The sequence below is a fragment of the Podarcis raffonei genome, chromosome 7 (assembly GCF_027172205.1).
Source record: "Podarcis raffonei isolate rPodRaf1 chromosome 7, rPodRaf1.pri, whole genome shotgun sequence".
NCBI classification, from domain to species: domain Eukaryota; kingdom Metazoa; phylum Chordata; class Lepidosauria; order Squamata; family Lacertidae; genus Podarcis; species Podarcis raffonei.
In genome coordinates, this window is record NC_070608.1 from 25,476,553 (window position 1) to 25,492,180 (window position 15,628).

Genomic DNA, 15,628 nt, shown 5'->3' on the forward strand with positions numbered 1-15,628 from the left:
ATTTACCCTCTGGTAAATTTATCTGCTCGCCTGTTGATCCTTAAAATAAATTTGTCCAGGAGCAGTAAGTGAGAAAGGGTGTTACTCACGCACCTGCCTCCTGGCCAGCGAAGTTACTGCCCTCCTGGGGGGAAAGGAACTAAGCAACCCATGCTCTGTGGGCCCAGTAGAAAAGCCAATCCAGCATTCCTGCTGATGTGTCTGCACAGTGTCAACCACCTCACTGCTCCCCCCCACACTTCTCGGTGAGTGGCAGTGCCATTGCTTCTGGGCAGTGGCACACCACCTTTTGGGGACTCCTGCCCTTCCCAAATCACCTTGAAGTATGAAATTTGTATATTAATGCACTGCAAAAACACACATCATCTCTTAAGGACTTTCCTTCTAAAGAAACCAAACCTGTGGCACACACTCGCACCCCTGAAATCTCTCATAGTTTGAAGTCTGGAGTGCACATAATATTATTTTTTAATAGGTAGATTACATTGTCTTGTGCAAATTGCCCCATAAGTGAAGCATAGGGCCCAGCAATTTATATCTAGAAATCTCCTCAATCGTCTTAGTAACGATAGCCGAAAATGTTTTCCTATGTCCACCCTTTCACTTTATGCACGTCACACTAAACTATAGCACAGTGCAAGGGTTGCCAACATTTTTAGGTCCACAGGCACAATTAGATTTTTGGGCAAGTGGGCACTATGCCTCTGGTTACCCCTTACATTAGCAGCCTACCTTTAAAACAAAACAAAACCCAGAAATAAAGTGTGCATACATCTCACATTTCTAAGAGCTGGGTAAAAGTCAGATTCAGCAGAATCCATGTGAGCCTTGAAAACACATAGAGCTGAAAGAGGAAGTGGGAAAGAGAGTCCCCTCCTCCAACTTCCTTCTTCAGCTCTATGTTGCTCTTAAGGTAGAAAAAGGAAACCACTCTTAGCACCTTAAGACAAAGGGGGCAATGTGTGTGTGTGGGTGGGTGCTCAGAGGTATCAGCTGCCATGTTGGCAACCCTGATTTAGTATGATGTGTGAATGCAGCCCATGTGTTCTGTGAAGCTATACTGCATTAGTTTTCAGAATAGCTACCTGTTTCTGATACTCGACTCTTTCATTAAGAGAGAGCTATTTTCAAAAACATAAGAACTTGACATTTACCTGGGTGGTTTCCCTTCAAAGTGATACGTCTTGTGGTCCCAGTCATCATTGTCTGGGGCATGAATCTGACCCAATACAGTTGTGGGTAGGATACCTTAAAAAAAAGAGAAGAAAAATGGGGGAAAAGAAGAAAATCTACTACTTACGTAAATGTGAGAAGGCATTCTGCACGTGTAAAAAATTACTATTCATTTTATTCTCCTATCATGTTTACTTTTCAACTATTCTGGAAACATGCTGTGCTGTTGAGATATCAGTGCAAGATATCAACACCTGCAAGCTGACACACACCTGTCATCCAGGCTGTGCAGGCTGTATGCCTACGAAAACAAAATCTGGGGCAAGAAAACTCTTGTTCCAAGGTGAAATAAGGAAAATCAAATTTAGTGAATTGAGACAATCAAGAAAAAATTGCATATGCTTGCTTATAGCGGGCACCTGTTTTAGAAACCCAGGTTTTTTAAGTGAAGGGAATGTCTCAGCAAAGGAAATACAGAGACTCAGAAACCAGCCAGGTTAGGACCATGGGAACTATGCTGAGCTCACCAACCACCAAAATTCCTGTTCAGGCCCCTATGCCACCTGAGGCTTGGACCTAACAATTCCTAGGGAAGAGCAGAGGGACCTGCTTTATGCCTAGTCGGACCACTGCTCTCACTATTATCTACACTGACTCACCATTGCTCTCCACAATTTCAGACAACGGAAGCCTTTCTCAGCCCTACCTGAAGATGCCAGGGATTGTACCTATGACCTTCTGCATTCAATGCATGAGCCCCACCAATGAGGAATGATCCATGCACTGGGGGGAGGGATGTGCCAGTTTCAGCCCCCCCCCCTGTAAAGTCCTCTCACCATCTAGAGTGGCTTTTCAGAAGTTGTAGCATGCTCTGCAGCTGGTGGGGGAAATCAACAAAATACCCTGCACCTTCAGAAGTGCTTTCCACTTGCCCACACATAGATCATTGGTCCCAGACCAGGATTTCAGCAGGCACTAGAATTAGATCTGCGAAGCAGCCCAGATCCTTCTCTCAATCAAATTTGACAGTCAATCAAATTTGACCTGCCAGTCACTTGACATGACAGTTATGCCAGGTGATGGGGCAATCTTGCAAAGAGCATGGTGCATTGAAACATCACCCATCAGCCGATTATCACACATGATGTCAGGTGTAAAGGGAGGTGGGTGTGGGTTAAGGGAAAACAGCCTCATGGGCCAAATTGAGACCTAATTAGACGCATGAGCAGAAGGTTCCCCAAGCCTGGTTTGCACTCATTCACACTTCTCTTAAAAAGAAGGGTAAACATATGCTTTTTAGTAAGGATAGATAGCCAGAATGCCAAACAGCACAGCAAACAGAATGCCAAACAGCCTGATGGACGTGACAATCACTACTGCCATGTGATTTAAGGGGAAGATTGATGGTAGCAGGCAAGCTGTTGGGCATTCACCAGAACAGACTATGGAAGACATTGCACGAAGGAACAATTCAACTCACCCGACTTTCTTTAGTACTATTTTTACTCCTTCCTCCAAATGCACCCAAATTTACAACCCGTAAATCTTTGGGAAGCACGCATCAAGGTAAAACCAATTGGAGATGTAAAGTTGGGAGGGGATTCACCAAGAACACCTCTGTATGCAACCTAATGTTCTGAAACTGATTGTGAACAGGGAATGCAGAATACAGGCATGACCATAGATAGCTTCGTGGCAAGTCACATGCTCTGAATGCAGAAGGTCTCATGTTCAACCCCTGGCATCAGAGTTTCTGGGGGGGGGGGGGTTTAAGGGTCAGCTGGTGGGAAAAATGAGTCTGAGACCCTGCAGAGCTGCTGCCAGTTTGAGTAGACAATACCAAGGTAGATGTACAAAACATGACCTGGAATAAGGCGGTCTCCTTTAAGCATGCAAGCCAGCTTCATCACCATCAGCTTACCGTTGTAGCTGTAGATGAGGCACTCCATGAAGCCAGCAGCATGAGGGTGGTCATTTCGGTCTCCAATATTCACAGTTAATGTGTTGGTTGAGCTCATGGGAGGGATCCCACTGTCAGCAATGAGAATCCGCAGTTCAAATACCTTGTGCACCTCCCTGTCGAACGTGTGCAATGCAGTTAGCATTGCACTCCCGTTGCTGAAGTCCTGCAAATTAAAATAAGTCACACTGCCAAAGTCGCTCAGTAAGTGAAAGGAGAAAGGCGCCCCGTTTGCTGGGCTGTCCCTGTCCTTAGCGTACAAAAGTGTCGAGGTATCGTTCATCTGGACAATCTGAGGAGAAGGAGTATTTTCCCAAACTACTGGGTTGTACTGCGCCTCAAACTCGGGTCCGTTGTCGTTTACGTCTTGAAGAGCCACGAGGACTGTGGCACTGCCACTCAAGGGAGGCTGTCCCATATCTGTAGCGATGACCACGAGTTGGTACTGTGCCACAGTTTCATAATCCAGAAGACCTGCCACAAGGACCCAGCCATCAGTAGCCACAGAGAACTTCCCATTTGGGTCCGACTTATTTAGCAGGCGGTAAGAGAACCGTCCATTCAGCCCGGAATCTAAATCGACAGCAATAACCTGGACAACTTTAGTTCCAAGGGGGACGTCTTCAGCCAGACCTGCTACCTCATAGAATTGTGGGTAAAACAGAGGGGCGTGGTCATTGGAGTCCTCCACATAGATGACACAGTGAGCTATGCTGGAAAAATCCAGGTCCTCTGCTTTTACGGTCAAGTTAAACACCCTCTCGTGGGGTTTCTCGAAATCTATCCGCTTCCTCAGCCGAATTATACCGCGTTTGTCTGCTTTGTCCGTCTCAATAAAGAATTTGTGGTCCTCATCTCCACCTACGATGCTGAAAGCCACCACAGCGTTTTCTCCTTCATCCCCATCAGTAGCTGACACCACAGCAACCTCAGCACTGAGGCTTGCGCCCTCGGAGACAAAGGCCGTGTAGATCTTTTGCGTGAAAGTTGGCGTGTGGTCATTTACGTCAGTGACCAAAATAGTGGCAGTCCCTGTTCCAGTCAGGCCTCCTCCATCTTTCGCCTCAACCACCACCAGGTACCGGTCTTCTTTCTCCCTGTCTAAGGATCCCAACACAGTGTAGATGGTGCCAGTAGCTGGGTTAACTGAGAACAGGTTGAGGTTAATCTCGTTTTGGACGTTCTGAATAATACTGTAGGTCAACACGGCATTCTTCCCAGCTCTGGGGTCATCAAGGTCTACCGCTGACATCTCCATGACGGTGGAGTCAGCGGGGGCGTCTTCTGGAATCTGCCCCATAAAGCAACCGTCCGAGGCGCAAAGGAAAAGAGGTGGGTTGTCATTCACGTCCGTCATGTCAATGATGACGTCGGCGAAGCCTGTTAGACCCTCCCCATCCTCATCCGTAGCAAGAACAAGGAAGCGCCACACGGACCGCTTTTCCCGGTCCAGCTTCTCATTTGCAGTGATCTCGCCTGTGTACTCACTGATAGTGAACTCCGCTTGGGCACCCTGACCGTGCAAGGAGTAGCGAAGGGCACTCTGGTCAGCTTCCTGATCGGGGTCAGTTGCAGAAACCTGAAAGCAAGCACAAAGGTTAAGCACCAAACACCTAAATTTTGGAATGCCCTTCCTACGGAGGCCTGTTGAGTGCCCCCCACGGGTGGTCTTCTGACAATAGATACGTTATTTAGAAAGGTTTTTAGCCATCAAGCTCACCTGGGGGTTTTTCCTGCTGCTTTTAACTGGATGTTTCATTGATCTGGGGTTTTTTAAAACCTTGTCTTGTACATTGGTTTACATTTGACAATGTTTGTTTGTTCTTAATCACTTTGCACACTATTTTCTGGACAGGCGATGCATACATTGAAATAATAATAATAATAAAAGCCCAAACATGACAGCTGTATTGCAACCAGCTGAGATCACTATGAAGTCTGACAGAAACCAAACAACGATGACATGGTGTAAATGTACAGTTAGTATCCAGAAATTCACATTACTTGAATTAGGCTGCAATCCTAAGTGCAAACCCACACTTACTATGGAGAATAAACCCAACAAAGCTCCTCAAAACTGAGTGAATATGCTTTGATTTCAAGAATTGCAATTCTTTTAAGTTGCTGGAATTTTCCACTAGCGTCATTTGTATAATTTTTGAACCCAGATTTACCCTGCTTACCCGTAAAACAGTTACCGGCAGATCAGTAAGTTCCTCCAAGACACTGCTGTGGTATTCGTCCTGGGAGAAGACAGGGGCTTCATCATTCTTATTGACTACATTGATGATAACAAGGGTGTGGTTCTCCCATTTTCCATCAGAAGCTACCAACTGAAGCTCATAATGCTGTTCTTGTTCATAGTCAAGACACTGGGCAATCAACAGAGTTCCCATCTCAGGTTCCACGTAAAAATCTCCTCGCTCATTTCCTGAAGTGATCTGATATCTGAGCTTGGCGTTAGATCCTAAAAACACGAGGTTGCTACCATATTATCCTTATCACAGCCCAGGAGATCTCTGAGCACTAGGGTCTATCCCAACATTACTTTCAGAAGAATTTTTAAAAAAACAAGAAAATTTTGGATCCAGGCTTAGTGTTGCTTAAGAGTAGACCCATTGAAATCAACTGACTTAAGAGCCATGTGGTTCAATGGGTCTACTCTCAGTATGACTAAGGCAGGCATAGGCAAACTCGGCCCTCCAGATGTTTTGGGACTACAACTCCCATGATCCCTAGCTAATGACCTGTGGTCAGGGATGATGGGAATTGTAGTCCCAAAACATCTGGAGGGTTGAGTTTGCCTATGCCTGGACTAAGGCTTCAGTTCTAACCCCAATAACTTAGAAGTAAGCCCTGCTGAATTTAATAGGGCTTAGTTCTGAGTAGACAAGGTTAGGATTGCATCGTATGCTTGGATCCAACCCAAAATGTAGAAGCGTCATGCATGCCTACTTCCAAAGTAAACTGCATGTATAGCAAGACTCTGAAGCGAATCCAGAGGCTTTTATGTCATTATTATTACTTTGCATTTTATTCTAATGCAGTAGGTATAAAGACCAAACAACAGAAAACTGTCCCAATTTAGGAGTCATGTACAAATAGGAACTGCTACTGACACGACAGTGCGATATGTTCTGTGAAAAGAAAATAGCTCCATAAAGAGTACATGGCTTCCAATTATCTACAGCAAGTGCTGTTAAGTGTCTTTGTGTATTATGGTCAGAAATATACAAAATACAGTTTCATCCCCAGTGGCACAGAAGGTTTGCGGGGTTTTTCCGCCTTGCAGAACTTGTGCATTGCATGTACGGTAATCTTTTCTGAGACTGCAACTGTCCAGACATTTTTATACTAAGCAGCAATATTTAGACTTTCCAAAGCTTTCCACCTTTGGACTACAGTTCGTTAACAGCAATTAGCAAAAAATGCAGTAAGTCCTCCAATTTAATAGCAGCATTTTGCCCTATAAATAACAATTCCGGCACGAAAATAACAAGTCCCTTTGTTATTTTAACTAACTCTTGATGGCGTCAGTCCAAAATTATGATCCATCCTATTTAAATAAAAAACCTTGGGAATGTAAGAGTGCCAGACAAAGATACTAACACATGTGAGATACTAGCCAAAAACTTTTAGCTTGGCTATATTCTAACTCAAAAGGTCCGAATCTACTTTCCATTAAAAAAAAATAAATGGGTGGATATAATGAGCTTATGAGAAATGCTTAAAAAAATTATCCCGGTTCTCTTTACAGAACATTAACAAAGGTCTGAATAAAGCTAGTTTCCAAATAGTCGTATTTTGAAAAGTACATGACATGCAATTTTTGCCATTACTGTTTTATTCCACATTCTATAAACCTGTTCCTGTACCATATGTAGAAAAAGCTCCTTTGAAGACAGGACAGTTGTCACCTCATCTTCTGGAACAGCCTGCCATAGTCTCACTACTGCGTACAAATTAGAGAGGTTTCAGTCAAGACTGTACAACACATAAAATAAACCTGTGTTTGTGTACCTTCATCTTTGTCATCAGCTGTTGCCGTCAAAAATGCATACCCAACATCCTCGTCTTCATCTATATTAATTTCATACACTGAATGCAGGAAAGCAGGGGCATTGTCATTTATGTCGCTAATTAAAATCCTCACATACGCTGTATCTGAAAAGCAAATAATCAGCTATTTGGCTTTGGAGGCTCAGGCGACCACAACAGCAGCACATCATTCTGAACCCTCTTTTGACCCACAGGAACCTCTATATGTTCTTTTTTAAACCCACTGAGGTTTACCTGTGTTAGGCTGCCCATATAAACCAGGCCTGGCTGATTCAGAAGAATCCTGGGAATGAACTTCAATCAAGTAAGATCCTCTCTTCTCTCTGTCAAAAGATGCCTGGGTAGAAATGACTCCCAACTTGGAATCAATGTTGAAGTATTGGTAATCTTCACTAGCGTCCTTCAGTATTGAATAGTGGATCTGCAATTGAAGAACATAGGAGTGGGCTTTATACTCTATCCCATCTTCGTAACAACTCAGAAACAGGAACACAACCACTCTCAAGACATCCAACTTAGTTCAGCTCCAAGGCCATAAATATTCAACAGTCACAGACCTATGCCATTTGTAGCACTTACAGAAAGTTAGGTAACAGCACCGCTTGTGTGGAAGGGAAAGGTCTGTGTAGCCACAGTATAGCCACAAATATGTGGACTGTGGTTTTCTACCCTCTAGGAGCAGCCTTTCTCAACCTGTGGGTCCCCAGATGCTGTTGGACTACAACTCCCATCATCCCTAGCTAGCAAGGCCAGAGCTCAGGGATGATGGGAGTTGTAGTCCAACAACATCTGGGGACCCACAGGTTGAGAACCGCTGCTCTACAGTTTGAACAGCTGTGAGGACTTGCCACAGAGGGCATAACCTTTGAAGCAAGTCAACGACTGAACAATTCAGGACTCTCACCGATTGCTGCAATTTAGATTCACACACTGGTCTTTAAATCTTTGCATTGGAGAATCAGACATTCCTATGTTTGTGAATCTGCTGTTGGTTGCCGTTGTTTATTGAGTAATGTGAGAACGGCTTCAAGGTCTGAGGCTGCCCTCAGCAAAGTGTCTTCTGGAGTCCTCTCGTGCCAATAAGCCCTGCAGGCGGCAACAACACTTCTGCTATCAAATCTGAGTAGCATAAAGCCCCCGTTTTAATTTGCCACAATGTCCCTGAGTAATGCGACCTCAGAGGCATCGTGGGAAGTTAAAATGGAGGCTCACAGGCCCATCCACTCAGCACAAAGTGGGGGGGGGGGAGTGTCAGCACAGTCGTCCAAGGGTCCCCTACAATACACTAACATGAGGTCAAGAGTAAGCGATCAGTTCAGGCTCTAGCCAGAGTTAATCTATTTCTCCCATGGAAAGAAGAGGGTGAGAAAGGGGAAAGGAAGGACAGAGAGAGACAGAAGGGAAGGACAGAGACAGGGAAAGAGATGGTCTCACCCACTGCCAGCATGCAGCCCTTAACAAATTACCCCTGAGAAGAATGCAACCTTTGGCATTAAATAAGAATTCTTCCATTTTTGTCTTAAATGATGTATAGTCTACACAAGTGCATTAATGCATATTGGCATCCACATGTTTTAACACATGCAAGAGATGGCATGTGGCGCCAGTTGAAAAGAATATGTATACTGTAACTTCCTACTTCAGGAGGCTATTACAGTCAAACCTCGGTTTTTGAACGTCTTGGCTGCCGAACATTTCAGAAGCCGAACGCTGAAAACCCGGAAGTGAATGCTTCTATTTTCGAACGCGCCTCGGAAGTCGAACGGCTTCCAAGGTGCATTTTTCATTATTTTTCCCCCCACTGACTTTCCAGCCAACCCACTGATCCTCGGTTTTTGAACGTTTCAGAAGTCGAACGGACTTCCGGAACGGATTACATTAGAAAACCAAGGTTCCACTGCAGTACAAAAAGTTAGGTTCTTGAGTCTCTGAGCAAGACTTCGCTGACCACCACCCAGAAAGTTTGGGGATACAGAATCGCATGTTGCATTTTCTCACTCGTTATCAGTAAAGGGAAAGGTAACAACGAACCTCTCCGTGGAGTCCCGAGTCTGAATCCGTAGCAAGAACCTGCACAACAGAGGTACCAACCACTGCACCCTCAGGTACAGAAACCTCGTAAGTAGAAGATGTGAAGAATGGGACGTTATCATTGACGTCTGCGGAACAAAAAGGCAGATTTAGCAATACATGGTTCGCTGACATCAAGTACTTGGAATTTCAGTTTGATATGCCGATATTAATGAACGGATAACCAACCTGTGACATTAACACAAACCGTGGTGAAAGATGCCAATGGAATTGTGGCTACATTCTGAGCCTTGATGCTCAGTGCAAAGAACTTGGTGGTCTCAAAGTCAAGAGGTTCAGCAACCAGAAGTGAAGCAGACCCATCTGCTCTGTTCGGTTTGAGGTAGAAGCGGACAGGCATGTTTGTCTCCGGAACCTGGCCCTCCTCCAGGGTATAGGTAACCCTTGGGTCACCAAGTGGGGACGTTGCTTTGATAGTCTAGGAACAGGAACAACCAGGAACACCATTCAGTGGGGAGATGCATTTACATGGGCCACCTTAAGAGTCGAAATGCAGATGATACTATTGTGGCCAGCGGCCCATGGCATCAAAGCTCTGCTTTCCTAGTAATAATAACCAACTCTCTAATTCTGCAGATGTTTTGGACCACACCTCACATTAGCCCCAACCAGCAAAACTGGTGGTCAGGGATGATGGGAATTGTACTTCAAAATGTCTGGAAAGCCTGGGGAAGGATGTTCAAATTACTGCCACGCACATTTCACACAGGAATCCACATCTAAGGAAGAACAGAAATGAGCTGTGGAGCAAAAGGAGCCAATTCTTTGGTGGCACCTTTAAAAAAAATAAAAATCAGGGATGCAGACATATGGATTCATTTGTGGAGCAAGACTGGAGCAAGACTTGTCTGCAGAATTTCAGAACAATTAGGGGAGGGACCATGACTCATAGAGAAGAACCATGTACACCATCTTGAGCTCCTTGGAAGAAAGGTAAGAAACTAATAGTCCCGCTCTATTTTGTGCCCAGTTCTGAGCACCACTCAGTGTAAACCAGCTTCCTTTCATCCTGAAACAAATACGTTTCCAATTTTATTTTTAAAGTGTACCACTATCTTGGTGTCTCGAATCGTGCTCTCCGGGATCGTGACCGAATAGGCACTTTTCTCCCACTGCGGCGACTGATTAAGTGTGTTCGTTACAGTGACGGTCAGTTCCACCGTGCTGCTCCGGTTCCCTCCATCTGTAGCCACGATGTATCTTGTGATCTGAAATATCTGCAAAAGAATTTTTAGCAGCCGTTCACCAAAACATGAATGCTCATTTGCTAGAACAAAGGCTGAAAAAAAAAGCAGGTGCGGCAAGTATTCCACCTGCCAGATTATATTCTGTAAGCCAGAGCTTTCCAAATTTTTCATGCCGGTGACATACTTTTTTAGACATGCATCATTTCGCAACACAGCAGTTCAATTTTAGTAGCATACCAGGTTAAACTGACCCCTTTCCAGCTCTGGGAGGAGCATGGAGAGCGTTCATGTGACACACCTACACACTGAGCCAACACACTAATGTGTCGCGGCACACAGTTTGGAAAGCTCTGCTGTATGCAGAAGCATACCTGGGAGATGACGAGATTCACGTACACCCAGCCTGTGCTGGGGCTGACTTGGAAGTATTCTGGCTCCTGCGGCAACATGGAGTACGTGATGGCAGCGTTTACCCCCTGGTCATCGTCATGAGCTGCAGCATGGAGGAAACTTGTCCCCACTGGGGTGTCTTCACGAAGAAAGTCTTTGGAAAGATGGAAGCACAGAGTTCATTCTAAACATGCCCTGGCCTAGTTAAAGTGGCATTTCAGTGATGGCAATCACGGCGCATAAAAATGCAAGGAAGGCCCTGCCAGATCTAGTCCAGCATTCTCTATCTTAGTGGCCAACCAGATGCCTCTTTAAGAAGCACAGAAGCAGGACATGATGGCAATAACCTCTTCCTGCTGTTTCTCCCCAATGGACTACTCAGAGGCATTGTTGCCTCTGATCCTGGAAGCAATATTTAGCCCAGTGACAACTTGTGCCTGATGTGGCTGGTAAGGCAGGAGGAAAGGGACCAACAGTAGGTGGAGCCAGAGGCAACAACAGGTAAAGCTACCCTTTGACTGACTGTATGTAAGAAGGCAGGCAGGTAGGGGCTGGCTAAGGACAGAATGAGGTTGGTGGGGCGGAGTCCAACTGCGGACAGCCACTGTATGCAGCCTGGGGGTCATTTTGGACTCACAGCTGCCCATGGAGATGTAGGCCAATTCTGTGTCCAGGGCGGCCGCCTACCAGCTCCATTTGGTACGCCGGAGGAGACCCTGCCTGCTTGTGCACTGCCTTGCCAAAGTGGTACATGCTCTGATTATCTCCCACTTGGACTTCTGCAATGCGCTCTACGTGGAGCTACCTTTGAAGGTGATTCGGAAGCTACAACTAATCCAGAACGTGGCAGCTAGATTGGTGAGTGGGAGCAACCGCCAGGACCATAGAAACCCGTCCTAAAGGATCTACATTGGCTCCCAGTATGTTTCCAAGCACAATTCAAAGTGCTGGCGCTGACCTTTAAAGCCCTAAATATACCTGAAGGAGTGTCTCCACCCCCAGACACTGAGATCCAGCTCTGAGGGCCTTCTGGTGGTTCCCTTACTGTGAGAAGTGAAGTTACAGGGAACCAGGCAGAGGGCCTTCTGGGTAGTGGCACCCACCCTGTAGAATGCTCTCCCATCAGATGTCAAGGAGATGAGTAACTATTTAACCTTTAGAAGACATCTGAAGGCAGTCCTGTATAGAGACGTTTTTTAATGTTTGATGTTATATTGTTTTTATATTTTGCTGGAAGCCATCCAGAGTGGCTGGGGCAACCCAGTCAGATGGGCAGCACATAAATAATAAAATTAAGATGGTGTTTATTTACTTCCCACCTTTCTTTCATCTTGGAACCTAAGGCAGCATACATTTTCTTCCTAACAAGTAACCCACCTAGGCCAGTGACCAGAAATGTACATTTTCTCATACAAAGCAGTCTTCACATAGCTTTAGTATAGCTGGCTTCTGCACTGCTGCTCACACAGGTGAGGCGATTATAAGCCACAGTCAGAGATGTTGCAGAATTCCAATAAAAACAGAAGCGGAAATTGCCAACATTCACTCAATCGTCCCGTGCCAAGAATGGAAATCAATCCATTGAATACAATTGGAATTTGCTTCTGCACCCCCCCCCGCCCCCATTTGCAAATGATACGTAACACAAACAATATGTATTTCATGATGTTATCCCCCTTCCCATTTGCCTTGCATTTCTTATACAATGAAATGAATGGCCTTTGAACTGGAACAAATGGTGTGGAATAATGTAATGATAACTTTTTGCCAGAAACTGAAATGCAGTGGAACGGAAACATTGCTGCATGTGATGAACATGGGTTTGAAAGGAAATTTATGCCATCTTAAAGCCCTACAGAGAAGGAATCTAACTGAAGGCTTCTGGGCTCAACACACACTTCGCAAACTTAAATCAACTCTCACAGTGCAACAACAGTTTGTGCCTACTCACATTGATAGCGGCTGTTCTCGAACTTTGGATCGTTGTCATTCATATCAGCAATGAAGATGGTGATTTGACACACTCCAATCAGTGGCTCCTGAGCTTGATCTGTAGCCGTCACAGAGAGCGTATACTCCTTCTGTTTCTCTCGGTCAAAACGCCGAGTCGAAACGATAACACCTAAACAGACACATTACTATCAAAGAGTCAGCAGGATCACCGCTGGCTTTAATCAGACGTTTTCACAAGTCTGCAGCAACTCACTCCCACCATTCAGGCTTAATAAAAGCTTATCCCTTGTAATGTTTGCCTGCACAGAGGAGCTCCCTTTTTCTTCCACTCTGCAATTTATTTTTGTTGTGTCTCACAAAATAGCTTAGATGGTATCAGTGGCGTAGCATGGGTTGTCAGCACCCAGGGCAAGGCAAGTAATTTGTGCCCCCTAACCCGTGGATTTGCGCCCCCTAACCCGTGGATTTGCGCCCCCTAACCCTAATCCCCAGATGTTGTGCCCGGTGTGGCCGGCCCCCCCTGCACCCCCCACGCTACGCCACTGGATGGTATACAAACATTTACTGAAGAAATTGCCCAACTCCCAATGTGTTTTGACCCAATTTCTCTCTTCTTCAGGGTAAAGGGCTATTTGAAAGAAATAATGTAACTACAGAATGCATCATGAGCTTCTGCTGAAATAAGCAGAAGATGAGTAGTCAGCTTGAAATGCATCGAGAGTCTGAAAACAAAAATTCAGTAAATACTTGTGCACCCAAATAATTTTTCATCATTATTTAGAAGCACAATACCATGAGGCTTGAAATAAGTACAAGGATATACACTTAAAGCAAGTGACAGTAGACCAACAACCAGTTTAGATGAAGAAAAACTATTTCCAATGGGATTGGCAGGGAGGAGAGGGGTATTTAACCCCCCATCACCCCTTCAAATGGTTCATCTCCATTTAAATTTGAGGATATAATTTATTGCTTTATTTCATAACAATAGTTTATAGACAATTTCCCATCCAAGGGTCCTGCAGCATTTATAGCAAGCACTAAAATGTTAAAAAAAAATCTATGCAAAATAAAATGAATACAGTGGTACTTCGGGTTACATACACTTCAGGTTACAGACTCTGCTAACCCAGAAATAATACCTCGGGTTAAGAACTTTGCTTCAGGATGAGAACAGAAATCACACGACGGCGGCGCAGCAGCAGCGGGAGGCCCCATTAGCTAAAGTGGTGCTTCAGGTTAAGAACAGTTTCAGGTTAAGAACGGACCTCCAGAACGAATTAAGTACGTAACCAGAGGTACCACTGTATTAAAATATACATAAAATCTCAGGGCAGTTCACAAGATAAAAATACATTATAAAAGCACAAGATAACTAGTTAAAGCAAAAACAAAACACTAACCACCACCACCACCCCTTTCACAAATATGAATATAATGTCAGGAGCAGTGTCAGGGTCAATGGGCCAATTACTTAGCCAGAGAAAGCATGAGCAAACAAACAGTCTTCAGAAGCACTCTAGTGCAAGTGCCTCCCATACAGGGAGAGCTGTAGAGCTCAGTGGGTGGAGCACCTGCTTTGCATCTAGAAGGTCCCAGGTGTCTCCAGGTAAGGGCTGGGAGAGATCCCAGCCATGTGAAATCCTGGACAGGCCCTGGCAGTCAGGGCAGACATTGCTGAGCTACATGGACCAGTGGTCTGACTCTGTATAAAGCAGTTCCCCATGTTCCTATAGTAAGACGGGAACAGGCTATGGAGTTAACACTTTCTGATTATGCAGGATCTGGCTCGCCCGGCATTTGAGAGTGGAGACCTTCTGAAAGAACAATGGGATATTAGCTCCGCCCAAGACATGATGGAGAGCAGCGATGGCTGGGAAAAGATAAGACATAATATTTTACAAGGACAGGAAGGAACACCACGGACAGAATAATTGTCACACACAGGAGGAATAAGGATGTAGTTTGAATGCTTCACCTATAGATGTATAAAACATTTAATGTGTCAAGACGAATGGATGTCGTTAATATTGCAGTTGTTGTATAAGGGATTGTTATTTTGACTGGAGTGTAACTGAGATGAATAAGATTTTGGAACGCAGAAACGAAGTAAATCATTAAACCATCCATTCTAGCACATGGGAGGCCACCTGAATTATATAATTTGGCATCTGAATGATTGGGATTAGTAATTGCATTATAATTTGGCATTGTTATAATGAGGCTATCATTGGATTGTTGTAATTGAAAACCAATAAAAATTATTGTAAAAAGAAAAGAAAAAGAATGCAGCGCTAGCCAGACTATGAAAGGCAATTCTTACCTGAATCAGGATCAATACTGAAGCCCGGTGAAGCTCCATCTCTGTGCATGAGGCCATACTTCACTTCTCCATTCACTCCAAAGTCTGCATCGTAGGCTTCCACCTGCAGAACATAGGTTCCTGGAGGCTGGTTCTCTAGAACCCAGGTACTGTCACTGTAGTAAGCACACTGCAATACAAGAAAACAGCAAGTTAACTTGAGCAACTTCAGAAATCCATTATCATGTAAGGCACAGTACTCTGGCAACCAAATTAAGTGCAAGATAAAGCAGATGGAGTCAGAGGCATTCATCTGAAAGGAAGAGAGAAAGTTTTAAGCACAAGTTATTTAGGGAGACTTCAAAGACCGACTTAAAACTGGACGAAACTTTACAGGTTTGAACTTTTCAAAATCAGCAGCAGCCAAGCATAGAGAATACCACATCTTGCACGTTTGACAAGCAGAAGTCAAAACTACTAACAATTCTGCTGCTACATAAAAAATTAAAGACA

General features: G+C 44.6%; 1 protein-coding gene across 7 annotated transcripts in view; it reads right to left on the reverse strand.

Annotated features, from left to right (window-relative positions):
- LOC128417222 (neural-cadherin-like) overlaps nt 1-15,628 on the reverse strand; it is a 50,301-nt gene that overhangs the window by 17,512 nt on the left and 17,161 nt on the right. For all 7 annotated transcript variants that reach the window (XM_053395599.1, XM_053395597.1, XM_053395598.1 and 4 more), the window contains exons 9-19: nt 15,137-15,305; nt 12,812-12,982; nt 10,842-11,014; nt 10,333-10,500; nt 9,452-9,701; nt 9,224-9,351; nt 7,427-7,613; nt 7,154-7,297; nt 5,317-5,600; nt 3,095-4,712; nt 1,155-1,248 (exon numbers count right to left, since the gene is read on the reverse strand). In XM_053395599.1, coding sequence (XP_053251574.1) covers nt 1,155-1,248; nt 3,095-4,712; nt 5,317-5,600; nt 7,154-7,297; nt 7,427-7,613; nt 9,224-9,351; nt 9,452-9,701; nt 10,333-10,500; nt 10,842-11,014; nt 12,812-12,982; nt 15,137-15,305 — 3,386 coding nt within the window. The remainder of the gene's footprint in view (nt 1-1,154; nt 1,249-3,094; nt 4,713-5,316; nt 5,601-7,153; nt 7,298-7,426; nt 7,614-9,223; nt 9,352-9,451; nt 9,702-10,332; nt 10,501-10,841; nt 11,015-12,811; nt 12,983-15,136; nt 15,306-15,628) is intronic.